Genomic DNA, 15,027 nt, shown 5'->3' with positions numbered 1-15,027 from the left:
ATTTTAGCTGTTGTCAACTGTCATCAGAAAGCATTTTAATGACAATTAAATATAATCACCAATTACCACTGTCTGCCCCTGACCTGAATTAGAACCCGAGGCTGGGGATTAATCCCACCAGGCTTCTGGCATTTACAAGATATCAGCACTTGAAGGACATTACCCTGATGGTCAGGGTGCTCTGGTCTCAGCTTGCAAGGGACTACTGCAACCTCAAATGGAATTGAAGCAATTTCTAAAATAGCCTGTGATTCACTTTTTCTCCCCTCCTGTGCCTAAATCTGCTGGATCCATGTAGAGGGATAGGCACAAGTAACTGAGGTGACATCACAGAAGTGGGCTATTTGCCTGCGAGCCAGCCAGCCAGCCAGCCAGCCAGCCAGCCAGCCCGTGGAGCTCGGCCTCAATGCCTCCCAGACATTTTGGAGTTACTGCTCCAGGTCCTTTGGTCCATGTGCTTTATCCACATTTCTTTTTCAGACAAAAATTCTGGGCTGGGAAATCTAGGATAATGGGAATAGCAGCGCAGGAAGAATAATACAGCCTTACATCTGTATAATGCTTTAGAGTCATGAAAGCCATTTGTTCCATTTTGCTCCACCCAAACACCAGTGGGAAATGGAAGCTGGGATTTTAGGCCTGAACTGGAGACAAACTCTTGCTCTCTTGTGTAAAGGAGCTAAATGCTAACATTCCCTATTCACCTCAAGGCACATCACAATTAAGCCTTGGATGCCACCAGAAGGTCAGAGAGACTCCTTTGAGTTTCTAGGTGCCTTCTGGAAGATAAATTCTCAGGACAATTGCCTGGCAGGCACAATCTATTCACCATGCCATCCTGACTGAGCCAGCAAGGACTGCCAGCCTTAGCACTGCCAACTCCTTCTGCACATTCTGGTTTACAGTTCCAATGGTCCCAAAGATCTTTACTGGAGCCAAAGGCATGGCTGCTAACTGTGGAGCCCTGAAGGTAGGGTGTGTCATGAACATCTGGAAGTGCCAAAAGCCAACAGAGTAGCTCAAGGGCCTGTGAAAGGAACAGCCACAATTCAAGTCACATCAGCCATCACTTCAGATCTTGAAGTGAAGGGCCACTGAGCCCAGCCATGAACAGCTGACGAGTGGGGTGGAGGGATTCTTTCCTTGGAGGAGCCATAAAAATAGTTCTGCAGTGGTCTCATGTTTGCTCTGTGATCTTCCAGCACCTGGTCCCAGCATAGCTTGGAGTCCCCTGTGCTCCAAGTAAGCATGAGGTCTCCCAGCCTAGCTCCCTCCCCTGATCCACCCCAGCATCATGGCTGTCAGGCCAGAACTAAAGAGGTGGCATACTCTTGCTTGATCCTCTTGGTTTTAGATTAGATTTCAGTGTCGTGTTGTGTGTGTGTGTGTGTGTGTGTGTGTGTGTGTGTGTGTGTAGGGAGTGGTGGGGGACAATGATGGAAGCAGTCAGCCACAGATGTTCAGCTGCATTTCAAAAACAAAAACATCATCTTTGTAAACCAAAATGCTACACTCAGGCAATTTTGTCTGTTGGAAATTTTGACAGGGTATATAAGTGACCCTTTTGAAAGTTGAATCTGTAAGCCTATATGTGGAAAGTGACTGGCAGAACAGAACATCATCCATCCAAAGGATAGAGACCTTCCAGAACTTGTTTTCCAGCTCACAGGATATATGTGTGCCTATGAAAATAGATTAAGGATCACTGCCTCAGCCTGTTTTAGAGATGTGAATAAAAATCTTGGCTTGGGACTGCCTCCTCTCTGGTAGACTGATTTTTCAATTGATTTGTATTTATTAGCTAAATGAAATTAAAGTTGTAAAAATGATAACAGAAACACAATAAATCTCTCCCACAACTGGCTGTTTCTATGTCACTATGGTGCATTCTTCACTTTGATTACTTCAAAGTCTATTATTTTGTTCTCAATTATTCTGTTTTTCTGGCACGGGAGAAAATCAATTTGTTTTATTTTCTCTTATTCATGCACTCAATTATGCTCTTCGGGCACATTTAATCACTTTGATGTTTTCATTTTATAGCCTGTCTCTAGGCACTTCAGCTGCACTGCTGCCAACGGGCAAGCAGGACTAATTTGCATGTCACAATAGACTTGAAATTCTAACTCAATTTAGAAATCTTTATGAAATCTCCCTCCAAAATGTTCTTGAAGTTGCAAAGAGGCAGAAGGATGTTGGAAACCAGGAGCCTATAGAGATGCTTTCCTTTCTCAAAACACTTGAGAGCTCTTTAGTGGCCTAACTGTGGATTGGGAATGTCCCTGTCCCTGTACAGCAGAGGAGTCCATGGGATGGGATGTCTGCAGAGTTTGCTCTGGAACTTTGTGATAAGAATCCTGCAAAGACTGCCCCTTGGCATCGAGGCCAGGGAGGCTGGGCTTGCCTACTCTGTCATAAAATGCCACTTAGCACTGCTGGATTTGGCGGCTGTGCTAAACACAGCACCTGAGTCTCAGCTGGTTAAGGCCCCCCGGGTAAACTGAGAGTATTGTCAACAGTTAGGCATTCCAGAACCCAGAGTGGTTTACCTTATTTTCTTTTTATATTTTTAAATTTTATTTAAAATATTACAGACGCCCCTTTTATACCTTATTTTCTTTAATAAGTTCCAATCTCCCTTTTGCCCCTTGATTATTTTAGGGCTAAAGGCCGGAAGGGAATAAGCACTATAATTGTTTTAGGCATGTACTTTGGACAAACAGAAAAAAGGCTTAATTAAACACATTAGAGGCTTCCAACTGTTCTTCAAAAGTCCTTGGTTTGTTGTATGAAACAAGCAGCAGCTCCATCAGGCAAAAAAAAAAATTCCATATTTCCTCTTCTAAACTTTGGGTATGATCTTCAGTTTCTCATGTGGAATCCCAGCTCCCTCACTTACTTTCTGTGTGACTTTGCACATGCTAATCAACCTCCCTAAGCCTCAGTTCTCTCATCTGTTAAATGGGGGTAATAACATTATCTCAGAGACAGATTTGTATCCAAAACTCCAATACTGTAAAAAATTTCACCATATTCATATACCACTTATATCTCTTATACAGACTCTTTTTAAACTTAACCTCATCTTACAATGATATCTGTGAAATCAAAGTGATGAGATAGTTATATTTCTAATTCACATTAAAACATATACATTAAACACATCAAATTTATTCCTGCCTTTTCCCTTCATCTAAATGTTCTTCACCTCAATTTTTGCAAAGCTCTTTCTTTAATTTATTAAGCTCTATTCCCAAATGTCACCTTCTCAGAGAGGCCTTTACCGACCACTCTATCTAAAAGCATCCCTTCTGAATTTATCAGCAACCAACATTAAATATTTATTTATTTGCTTATTGTCTGTCTTCCCCACTAGAACATAAGCTCCAGTATGGGCAAGGCCTTTACCTGACCTATTTATATTTCTATCAACAGAGGCTAGAGTAGGGCCTGCCACATATTAACACCAAATACATATTTGTTGAATGAATGAAACATTAAAATAAAAATAAAAAGTTGTCCTAGCAGTAACCAGGCTCCCCTTTCACCCCACTAGGGTGGTATCAGAGAAGGCAAAGTGGAAAGTCATAACTTTCATCCTTGATTAATGGCAAGGAGGCCCACCCACCATTGTTATAGTAGGGGTCACATGGGGAGCAGTAACAAGGTGTCACTCTCATTCCTGGCCAGGTTGGTATCAGTGAAAGTCTCATGGGGGTCCTGAATTTCTACTCCTGCCCCAAAATAATGAGGTACTCATCTTCCCCCCACCCCTCTATTTAAAGATGAATGGTGATCTATATAGAAAATCCCAAGGGATCTATAAGAAAAACCTAGAACAAATTAATGGGTTCAGCAAGGTCACAGGATATAAGTGCAATATACAAAAACTGTATTTCTATATACGAGCAAGAAACACATAGAAATCAAAATGAAAAATATGTGGACCCTAAAAAAGAAAAACTTAGGTATAAAGCCTGTTCATGATCTGTATGCTGAAAATAACAAAATGCTGAAGAAGAGAATCAAAGAAGATAAATGGAGAGACATATCATGTTCATGGATTGGAAGACTCAACATAATAAAGGTATTAATTTTCCTAACAAAAGTACATCAATATTTTTTTGTAGATATAGACAAGATTATTCTAAGGTTTATATGAAAAGGCAAAGAAACTAGTATAGCTAAAACAGTTTTGAAAAAGAAGAAAGTAAGAGGAACCACTGTACCTGACTTCAAGATTTACTATATACCTACATTAATCAAAACTGTGGAAAGGAAGAGATACATAGATCAATGGGGCAGAAGATAAAAATCAGAAAGACTGAGACTGAGACAGACAGTTACCTTGGAGTGAATGAGAATTTTGGAAAGAGAGGTGGTCCTAGGGAGCTATCTGGAGTTTCTTCCCTTCTACCAGACAGAAGAGGCTTTCATTGTGAGTCTATGGAGGATCTACTTTGCAAGACAAATGGAAGCACTCTAGAATTACTAGAAGTACCTAACAAAGGCAATAGCACCTGAGACGTAAAATATTCACTCTCCAGTCCTTTATTTTTCCAGCTGTGTGCAGGTGTAATGACCAGATTTTATAAACAAAAAATTGGGACACATGTCTGATAAAAAATTGTCTTTTTCTTAAATATATATTGCTTTTATCTGACTGTAAAAGGAATATATATTCAAGGTAGACATTTTCAAAATTACAGAAAAAGAATAAAGAACAAGTAAAAAAGTACCCATAATTCCAATTCTACCATCAAAGGTAATTACTGTTAGCATTTTTGGTATATTTTCTTCTAGTGTTTTTCTGTGCATATCCATACACAATCGCACACACAAAGATTATGTATATTTACAAAATTGAGACTATAGAGTATTAAATCATTTTGTATCCTGTTTTTTTCTCTTAACATTGTTATCATGAGCATATTCTTGTGTCAATCAATTATCTTTTTTTTTTTTTAAATATATATTTATTGATTTCAGAGAGAGGAAAGGAGAGGGAGAGAGAGAGAGAAACATCAATGATGAGCGAGTCATTGACAGAGCCCGCAACTCGGGCATGTGCCCTGACCAGGAATTGAACCCCAATCTCCTGGATCCTAGGTCGACGCTCAACCGCTGAGCCACGCCCGGCCGGGCTCAATCAATTATCTTTAAACATTTCTTTTTAATTGGCTGCAAGAAATTCTTCCATGTAGATGTACTGAGACATTGTATCATACCTCAAATTCAACATATCAAAACAGAACACATCAAGTATATGTTTCTGTAAAACTAACCACCTTCCCCAACAGTTCCCCATCCCAGCTGGTAGCCAGGCTGAAAAATTCAGAATCATATTTATTTCTCGGTTCCCCTTGACCTACCTCCAAGTGCTATTGATACTCTCTTCCTAACAGCTCTCAGCCATTTGGGAGGAATATGACAGGAAATATCCAGCACCACTGTTTTAGTTCAGGCCCTTATAATACCACCACGATCCATTCAAATCTCCCTGCATCAAGTCATATCCTAATTCCAGAACCTAGAATGGTTCCCACTTTCCTGTATCTGATATGGACTACTTGCCTGAAACTCAAAGGAACCTGCAATCTGTTCTGACCCCCACCTATCTGAGTTTCCCTTGCTTATGAGCACTTCCTCAGCCTTTTCTATTCAAATCCTTCAATCTTCTGAAAACAGTTTCTCTAAAGTTGTACTCCCCCACTTCTTCTACAAAGTGTCAGCCAGCCATTATATCCTCATCTAGACTTTTCAGCTGTTTATCAGGTGCAGGGATATTTCCCATGGCACCAAGCACATGAGATATGCCAAAGAATATTCATTGATTGATTTAGCTAGGCTTTCAAGTAGAGACACAATAATACTTCTTAGCATTAAACTGGTTCAGAACCTCACTTTGGGAGACATTGCAGGGTGAGAAGGGTTTACTAAGGGGCAATTGGAAAAAGCAGACAGGGGATGATGAGTAGACTTCACTGAACAATATTGCCAAGGAGAGGAGTGCATCAAGCCTAGATTCAAATCCTGAGGTCACCACTTACTTGTTATGTGACTATGGGCATGTTACACTACATCTTCAGGCACAAGTTTCCTAACTCATAATGTAATTGTGAGGATTAAATGAATGTAAATGTATGTAAAGAATCAGCACATGGTGTTGCATGGTAGGCTTTCAATAATGGTAGTTCCCACCTCCTGGATTTAGGCAGATATTTCAAGTCTTCATAAGTAAGCTGCCAAGGGTTTTCATGGTTTGTTAAAAGCTACTAAGTTACTATAATGTTAGGTAGCCAATTCCATTTTTGTTTTAGAATTTATAAAATTTTCAGCATGATATTTTTATAACATCTTTCTGTTTAACAACGACAACAAAGCTTTCTAATTATTATACTCTTTGGTAAAGCAAGAGAGGAATCTGGACAATGGGGAAGCACAGATGGGTAGTAGGCTGGAAAGGACCATACCAGGCTGGATAGGAATGAAGAAAGGACAGGGGACAGCAAGGAGAGATAAAGGGTGGACATCACAGAGATCCTCACCTGAAGTCATGCAAATTGGCTTAAGATATCCTCCACAATACTGCTCCAAAGTTCTTCCAAAAGCCCTGAAGCAAATGGTCAGTCTGTCTTGGAATCAATCCTGCCTTTCAACTTATCCTCATGGCTTCTCAAGAAGCAAGAGAAAGTATGGAAGTAAGCTGAGTTTTCATGGTTTTGAGTCCCACCAGGCATCAGTACTATCTCAAGCTTAGGGCTCCAGGAGGCCTTGGACATGCCCAAACCTGATTCCCCAATTATTAGTCCCTAGAAGAATGTCAATCCCAGATTTTAGGCTGCCAGGTTGTATCCAGCACAATGGTTCTCTGGAGAATATTACTGGTAGATGTGCAAAGGGTCTCAGCTTGAGGCTGAGGAATTATAAATAGCAGACAGGCTGGTGACCACAGCACACTTCAGGCAGCAGGAGCTGAGTCAGTTGGCTTCTTCCACCTTCTGTCCTCCTCTTTTATTTCTCTACTCAGCTAAAAATGGAGCTTGAAGGTTCAATTACAGTATGATGGGATGATGGGGCATGGCAGGGCTAGGGATCAAAGGCCTAGGTCAGGGGCCAGGATTTCAGGTGCTACCTATGGCTATCTTCCTCCCATTTCCAGGAAGACATCAGATTCCAGGTGCTGTGGATCAACCACATGGAAGGAGCTGGGTGTGCAGTGCAAGGTGGGAAGGGTTTATTAGGGGTGATTAGAAAAAGCAGATGGAGGATGATGAGTAGACTTGACAGTGAAACACTGCAAAGAGAGGAGGGGCACTGGAAGCACCAACAGCCTGACTCCAAAGCCCCAGGTCAGACAGACCTGGGTTCAAATGTTCACTCCATTACCTATTAGCACAGTGTGTGGCACACAGTAGGTGCTTAGTAATTACTTACTGAATGAATGAAGGTGACCTTGACCAGCTTACTTATTTCTCTGAGCCTCAGTTTCCTTATTTATAAGATAAATAGTAGCTATTATTCTTATTATTTCTCCTGTGCTGTCTCTCCCCACACCTGCATCAGTTTGCTGGTCCATCTCACCAACCCTGCACTGGAGAGGCTACCATACTAAGCCTCTTTCATTAAGGGTCAGAAAGGCAGATGTGCACAAATCCTTCTTTCATCTTGTGTCTACCCCCTCCCTACCACTTCTCTTTACCTCCTGGCCCCATTTGTTTCCTTTTTTATCACAGGGAAACTTGGGGTACAGTCTGGGAACTCAGAGCAAGTGTAGAAACCATAGAATTCTAACACATACATATGCAGAATTCACCCACCCTTCCCTGTCCCCACCCCTAGAAGGTTGGGCCTGGGCTGCAACATGAAGCTTTTACCCCCCTAGGGATCTTTACTTGATTCAAATGTCATCAATAACAGGGACTAGAAAACCTCTACCCCTGTTTCCCCATGTAGAGCTACCCAGTAACTTGCGGAGCTAGCAGCCTCTGGAGATTGAGCACAGCACTGTTCCAACTCTGGAAAGTATACTGTGAGCCAGCCCCTCTAGGGTACATAAACCAAAGGAAAGGCAAAGTTTGAGCACATGAAGATGGTGGGAGGATGATTTTACAGTAGTGGTCATGAGCTAGGCTGAGTGATCCACTCTCTAACCCACACTTCCTGTGAACAATGACATATATCCTCAAGATTCATTGGCACAAGAAGAGCAATTTGTGGAAGCAAAACATAGCTTTTCTCTGTATGAACCTAAAAGCTTGAATTGACTTTCTCCATGTTTTTATTTTTGTCCTTTTTTTTTCTCTTGGCAGAAAAGATAGGATAAGGTGAAGTCTAAATTTTCCTGTCCCTCCAGTCATCCTGTAGCATGTGGAATGCATCTCTATAAGATGAACCTCTTCAGGTTTCATCTCCAGTAGGTTAAAAATCACATCTTTTGTGCTTGTAAGGGATGTAGTGAGAAAGAGAAAAAACCCCACGCTCAAAGGCTGAACAAATTCAACTAACTTGACATGATGGCTAAATTCTCTCCCATAGAGTGGAGTTTCATCCATCCACTTCCTCATTTCCATCCCAACTCCCCAAATCAATCTGTGCCTGTGTCCCCTCCTTTGTTTTTAATGGGGGAAAGGGGAAGGGAGGAACAGTGAGAAATGGCCAGCCTTGCCAAGGTTTTTTATATGCAAAAATAAATGAAAGTCTTGTAGGCAGGTTCAGGAAAACCTTTCAAAATGCAGAAAATTTAGCAGCCTTTCCACATTGACCATTGTCATGGCAACACACTATCTGATCACAGCATGCGTCACAAAACTGGAGGGGTATGGTCTCAGAACAGCAGATTAACCTGGCCATTTTTAGCAACATTTGGACTTCTCTCTAGCCTAATTTCTTCTAGGTTTAGCTGAATTTCTTTTTGGTTCTGGACTTCTGTGCTCTGTTCATTTGCATGGCTAGAATGTAAGACCCTGTCAGTATGAAAGGGATGGCTAAATGAAAAATCTGAAGATTTCCAGTATTTTATAGCCACTCTACTTGCTGTCTGCCCACTCTTAGCCACTTAGTTTCTTTTCTTCTCGTCATCAATTCTTTCCTATACACAACTGTGACTCATCTACCAACCTGTGCACTCTCATCATATTCTTTTTGTGTTTGTTTGTGTGTTTTTCTCATTTTAATGAACAGTATCCTAGAATCTTAGGGTTGGAAGCAATCTTAACAATAATCTAGTACAATCACCCTCCCCCAATGCAGGAGTCCTTCTACTTTTTGATAGCCAAATGACTGTGCAGTCTCTACCTGTAAGTCTCCGGTGACAGAGTACATTCTTTTCTGGGCAGACAGTTGCATGTTAGGCAGCTCTAATTGTTAGAAAATTATTCCTTCTAGTGAATGAAAATGTGCTTTTTTATAATATTAACCCATGGGTCCTAGCTCTGTGCCGTATGACCACATCAACTCTATCTATGCTCTCTGCTCAGTGATAGCCTCTCAAAGATATGAAGTAGAGACCACATGGCACTAGATCTTCTTTTCTTCAAAAGCCCAGCTCCTTTAACAAGATATCTTGGAGCCTGGACTCCAGTCCTCTTCCCATCCCGAATGACCTCCTGGAGCAAGCTCCTATTTGTCTAGGGCCCTTTAAAAGCAAGATTGATAATATATCAGCATCTCTAGTACCAGCATCTATGAGCCACCTTGCCCTGGTGACTCAAACTGAGTTCTGTGTTGACTAAAATCCCTCACTCTCAGAGAAAATGATGCTAAACCTTGTCTTTCCATCTTGTATGTATCCAGTTGCTTTTGAGGACCCATTTCCTGGTTCATGCATTTTCTCCCACTTTAATTTCATTGTGTTGCAATCAGAATATTGTTTTAACTTGTTAGGATTTAAAAAATATTGACTTCCATGTAACTTCCATGTTTTCTAAGATTTTCTTTCTTTCTTTCTTTCTTTCTTTCTTTCTTTCTTTCTTTCTTTCTTTCTTTCTTTCTTTCTTTCTTTCTTTCTTTCTTCCTTCCTTCCTTCCTTCCTTCCTTCCTTCCTTCCTTCCTTCCTTCCTTCCTTTCTTCCTTCCTTCCTTCCTTCCTTCCTTCCTTCCTTCCTTCCTTCCTTTCTTCTTCCTTCTTTCTTTCTTTCTTTCTTTCTTTCTTTCTTTCTTTCTTTCTTTCTTTCTTTCTTTCTTTCTTTCTTTCTTCTTTCTTTCTTCCTCCCTCCCTCCCTCCCTCCCTCCCTCCCTCCCTCCCTCCCTCCCTCCCTCCCTCCTTTCTTTCTTTCTTTCTTTCTTTCTTTCTTTCTTTCTTTCTTTCTTTCTTTCTTTCTTTCTTTCTTTCTTTCTTTCTTTCTTTCTTTCTTCCTTCCTTCCCTTCCTTCCTTCCTTCCTTCCTTCCTTCCTTCCTTCCTTCCTTCCTTCCTTCCTTCTTTCTTTCTTTCTTTCTTTCTTTCTTTCTTTCTTTCTTTCTTTCTTTCTTTCTTTCTTTCTTTCTTTCTTTCTTTCTTCTTACAAACCTTCAAACTAATCTTTTACCTAAAATATTTTAAAAATGTATTCCTCTTTTGGGTTTCTTACCTTTCCTAGTTCTCTTCCCTTTGAATTACCTTCCTTATGTCTTCTCTCACTTGTCATTTCCATTTCCTCAATAGCAAGATGTCACCACTCTCTGGAGATATGTGTCTGGGTACATGTGTAGGAAAGCATGAGGGTATACAGATATCTGCACATACATAGATGTGAGCAAGTAGCTGCAGAGGCTTGTTTAGTTTCTGTTTCTATTGCTTTGTATATGCTTTACCAGGATTTAGAGCCTGAATGGGGGAGGGGGGAATGGCAAGGTTGAAGGAAGAGGGGTAAGAAAAGTTGGTTCAGGTACAGTCCCAAAGGAAACAGGAAATGTGTCCTGGGTCTGAGAGGAACAGGAGGAAACTAGGTTGGGAGCACTAGTATTAATTAGGGCTGCAGCACAGTGAGAAGGACTAGAAAAGGGTCAGGAATAGAAGGATTTTTAAAGGCCTGAGATGCTGGACAGGGGAGGAAGATTTGGTTAGGAAGTAAGGACCTGTGGGGTCAGTAGCCATTGAGAGGCCAGAGGGAGGTGGCTTGAAACTATAGGGTCAGGGAAAGGCTTAAGTCTGTGGGATACCTAAGAGAGGCAATAAGCATTGCTGTGGGCATAACCTTATAAGTCTATGACTTATGAGCTTAGAATTTTTTTTTTAGCCAAAGGAGCCTGAGACATGGAGTACCTGCCTATGGACATGGCTGCTGTCACAGACTGGGCTTTATTAGAGGATAGGGCCTTAATATAGCCCGGGGCAAAGATCCTAGGATACAATGTGTCCCCTCAGACTAACTCTGGAACAGAATCCTTCCATGCTGGATTCTGTTCCAATGAGGGACACAAAGTAGGAGAACTGGTTCTATCTTGGTAGTTATATGAATAAACATGGGGATTTTGCTCTCCAGGATGGGCATTATGATACCCTTGGCTTCTCAATTCTGCAAATAATTACAATCCAAAAAATATTTGTACATACATACAAATTTAAACAGGAAAATGGTACTAAAACTACTTTAAAAATGGCAAAGTGAGTTGAGTTGTGAAGCAGCAGCTGGGGTTGGGAGGTGGACTCTACTGAAAAGCTGAGGGCAACATTCCCAAACTGCCAGTGGACAGTGTGATCAAGAGGGCAATAACCTGATGGCTGCCATTTTCCCTCTGTCCAGAGGCCAGAATAATTGTAGGCCAGCCTTAGGGAAGGGAAGGATAGAGCAACAGCCCCATCTCTAGTGCTCTGGGCAAGACTGGGGAACCTACTCCCAGGGCATCCGAATCCCTGGCTATTCATTGTAGGCCCACAGTTTTTTAAGGCTCTAATGGACCAAGGAAACACAATGGAACAGAATGCTTGTGAGCACCCCTTCATCCTGCCCTTCAAGTCTGAATTGACTTGAACTTACCTCATCTCAAGAGGGTTTTACTGTTCCCCGTTTGAAAGAAAAAAGGGTTCCAGGGCACACTTCAGAAACTGTTTTCCACTGGAGGTGCCTAAAGCTGAACCTTTTGTGCCCCTGAAGGTGACATTAGCTGGCCAAATGACAATCCCAACCAGAGTGGCCAGTGTAGAATTCCAACTACAGTCTAGCAGGCCAAGAAGAGGTTTCCCTTCCCAATCAGTGAAACAATTAGCCACCAAAAGACAAATGGTACTTGGGGAAAACCCACTGATGGGCCACCACAAGCTGGGTGGAATGAGGAGGGCAGGACTCAAGGGGTGGTGCTCACCTTTGATGTAGTTGAGGATTTGCTGGACTCGGTGGGGCTCATTTCGGTCTGGCCGGCAACTTGGCGTGATTTCCAGCACATAATCAGGACCATATGCTGTGAAAAACTGTAAGGAAAAGGGAAAGGCCAAAAAACAAACTAAACCATAGAAAACCTGCAAACCAAACCACATACAAACAGTACAATCAAAAGTAACCAAACACTATTGACAAGTCAGGGAAAGCCCAGGTGGGCAGGGCAGGATAATGCAGCAGGACACCCTGTCCTGGTGGTGCTATTTCCCTTGTTTAAAACCTCCAGTGTCAGTCCACTGCTAAATTCTTTAGCTTGTTGTTCAAGGTTCTCTCTGCTCAGGTCTCAACTTTTCTCTCTACCCTTAGCTCTTTCTGCCTCTGTGGGGCCTGTCTCTAGCCACAATAGCCTGCTCTGAGCTCTCTGAAATCATACCACACTTTGTCCCCTCTTAGGACCTTTGCCATTGCTCTTTCCGGGGGCCTACAAAGGGCCTCCCTCAATTCCTGTTGCCTGTAAAAAACCTCCCCATCCTTCCAGGCGCAGCTCAAATGTCACCTTCTTCACAAGCTGTCCTTCATTCTCTACCAATCCCCAGAGCATTCTGTTAGTACCTCTCTTATGGCTCTTGTTCAACAAATAGACAGTGCTTGCAGCATATCACATGCAGGTCACTATGCCAGCTGCTGTGGGGGCTTTGGAGATGGATGAGGCCTTCTCTGGGGTCCTCTAGCTGTTCACAAGCACATTCTGCTTTGGATAGAAAATTTTCACCAGTGACCTGATCTCTCTGTGCTGGATTATCAGCTCCTTGAAGGCAGAGAGAACCTATGTCTCATTTACCTCATTGGTCCTCACTGACCATGGCAGCTGCCAGTTAGTTCTGGCTGTCTTGAATTACCTGACCCAGGAATGTCAAACAAACCTAGTTTTTCTACTTCAGTTTTCTTTCTATGTAGTAGAGTTTATTTGTTTTTAAATTCAAGGAATCAAAATAAAGGTTTTTGGATTCTATTTCTAGCTCACTAGATGACTCCTTGTAACCTTTGGTAAGTCTGATTCAGCTTCTCTGTTGGGGCCCGCTTGGGGAAAACACTCAACGACAAAGGGAATCATTCAATTGGGGTAAGTCTTTGAATGGGAAATATGCAAAGCTGCTATTTCTGTTTAGTTTTTAACAGAAATAGTATTTGTGCACACTCTCTGGAGAGAGAGCATATGGTCCTTAACATTATGTGCTTTTAATAGTGATATTATTAGGCAGTAAGTAAGCCAGAAAAATTCAAATTCCACAGAAAAAATGGTACAGAGGGCATGAAAAAAAGGGATCTTGATGTGTGTCATGAATTTGATGTCATTAAAAGAACCTCTAAAAAATAATACAGGGTATTGCCATTGCCACCAAATTATCCTTGTTAAGAGTCTGGATGTACATCTGGCACTGTGGGAGAGGTTGTGGAACAATCCCTAGGGATTCTAACAGTGTCTTTGCAGAATCCATGGGAGAAATTTGATGGGAGATGGCTTTTGCACATCCATTATAGAAAACTCTACACACTTAAATTAAAAGAAAAATGTCCAAGACTTATGTGCCAATGCTTATAATGCCTTTTTTGGTTTTGTTGTTTTTGGTCTGACCCAGAATGAAGAGAGGGGCCTACTTTCCTGCTTCTGGAGTTATTACTCTCTGATGCCCTGAGTTTTAGAGATAGAAGAGGCCTTGAGTAGAGATCATCTCTACTAAACCCATATATGGAACAGACAGGAGGAGTTACCTCAGTGACACATTCAGAAACTAATCCCCCATTATGATCAATGAAACTTGAGAGGTTTGTATTTTATTGTTGAGAGTATTACAGGTGGGCCTCTCAGTCTAAGCCTGGGGACCTTGTGGCTTGGCTCTGGAAGAGAAGGCTTCAAACAAGTATGGCCCTCTCTCCTTACGCGGCTTCTCCTCCTCCAGAGGGTGTCAAGTAGTACACTCATTTCATGGGCATGGAAAGATGGATTTAGAGAGAGCAATAGAAGAAAGGCAGCTGCAATGAAGCAGCCACTCTGGGAGACCCAAAGCCCTGGCATGAAGGTGCAATGAAAATCAGAGGCCAGGGAGCCTTGCTGAGGTTTAGGAGAAGAGAACCACTGCCTCCATCTATGAAAGAAACACTGCTGATCCTGTCAGCAAGACATGTGGTGAACTGTCTGTTTAGGGCTGAGTGGAAAACATCCTCATTGTGTGTTGGGTACATGGTTGTCTGCACTCTCCTATTTTAGTCCCCTCTTTTGCCAAGAACACAGGGTTACAAGACGTTCAGCTGGGATGAGAACTGCCATGTAACAGAACTCACCTTTCCTGGGATTGAACTTTTTGTCCTGGGTGCATTAGCACCTGGTTTTAATTAACCACTAAATAACTCATTCTTTGCTGAAGCAGGCTGGCTGCAGGTATGAGCCAAGCCTGGGTTTTTAAATATGTCCTTACCTTTGACAATCAAATATCATTCTCAGGTCTTGCTTATTTGCACTATTCTTAGGTTAGGGGACACAGATGATTTAAGAATGTTCCTGTTTTGTGATGGCAGAAAGTTCCACATGGCAGTTGGCTGGTCCCAGTCTTGGAGGCTCTCCTTGGAGCTGCGGGAAACGACAGGCACTGGGAAGGGCAGAAGCTGTATCTAAGGCAAAGGTGGTGCTCTATACCCTTCCTGGCTCTCTCATGGCATTTCCCTGTTTCTG

At 42.0% G+C, this 15,027-nt stretch overlaps 1 protein-coding gene across 1 annotated transcript in view; it reads right to left on the bottom strand.

Annotated features, from left to right (window-relative positions):
- LOC148090501 (histone deacetylase 8-like) overlaps positions 1–15,027 on the bottom strand; it is a 183,154-nt gene that overhangs the window by 8,110 nt on the left and 160,017 nt on the right. The window contains exon 4 of the mRNA XM_087813368.1: positions 12,283–12,388. Coding sequence (XP_087669494.1) covers positions 12,283–12,388 — 106 coding nt within the window. The remainder of the gene's footprint in view (positions 1–12,282; positions 12,389–15,027) is intronic.

The sequence above is a fragment of the Miniopterus natalensis genome, chromosome X (assembly GCF_054644295.1).
Source record: "Miniopterus natalensis isolate mMinNat1 chromosome X, mMinNat1.hap1, whole genome shotgun sequence".
Classification (NCBI taxonomy): domain Eukaryota; kingdom Metazoa; phylum Chordata; class Mammalia; order Chiroptera; family Miniopteridae; genus Miniopterus; species Miniopterus natalensis.
Note: the sequence above shows the minus strand (reverse complement) of the source record. Positions and strands in the feature narration are given on the sequence as shown.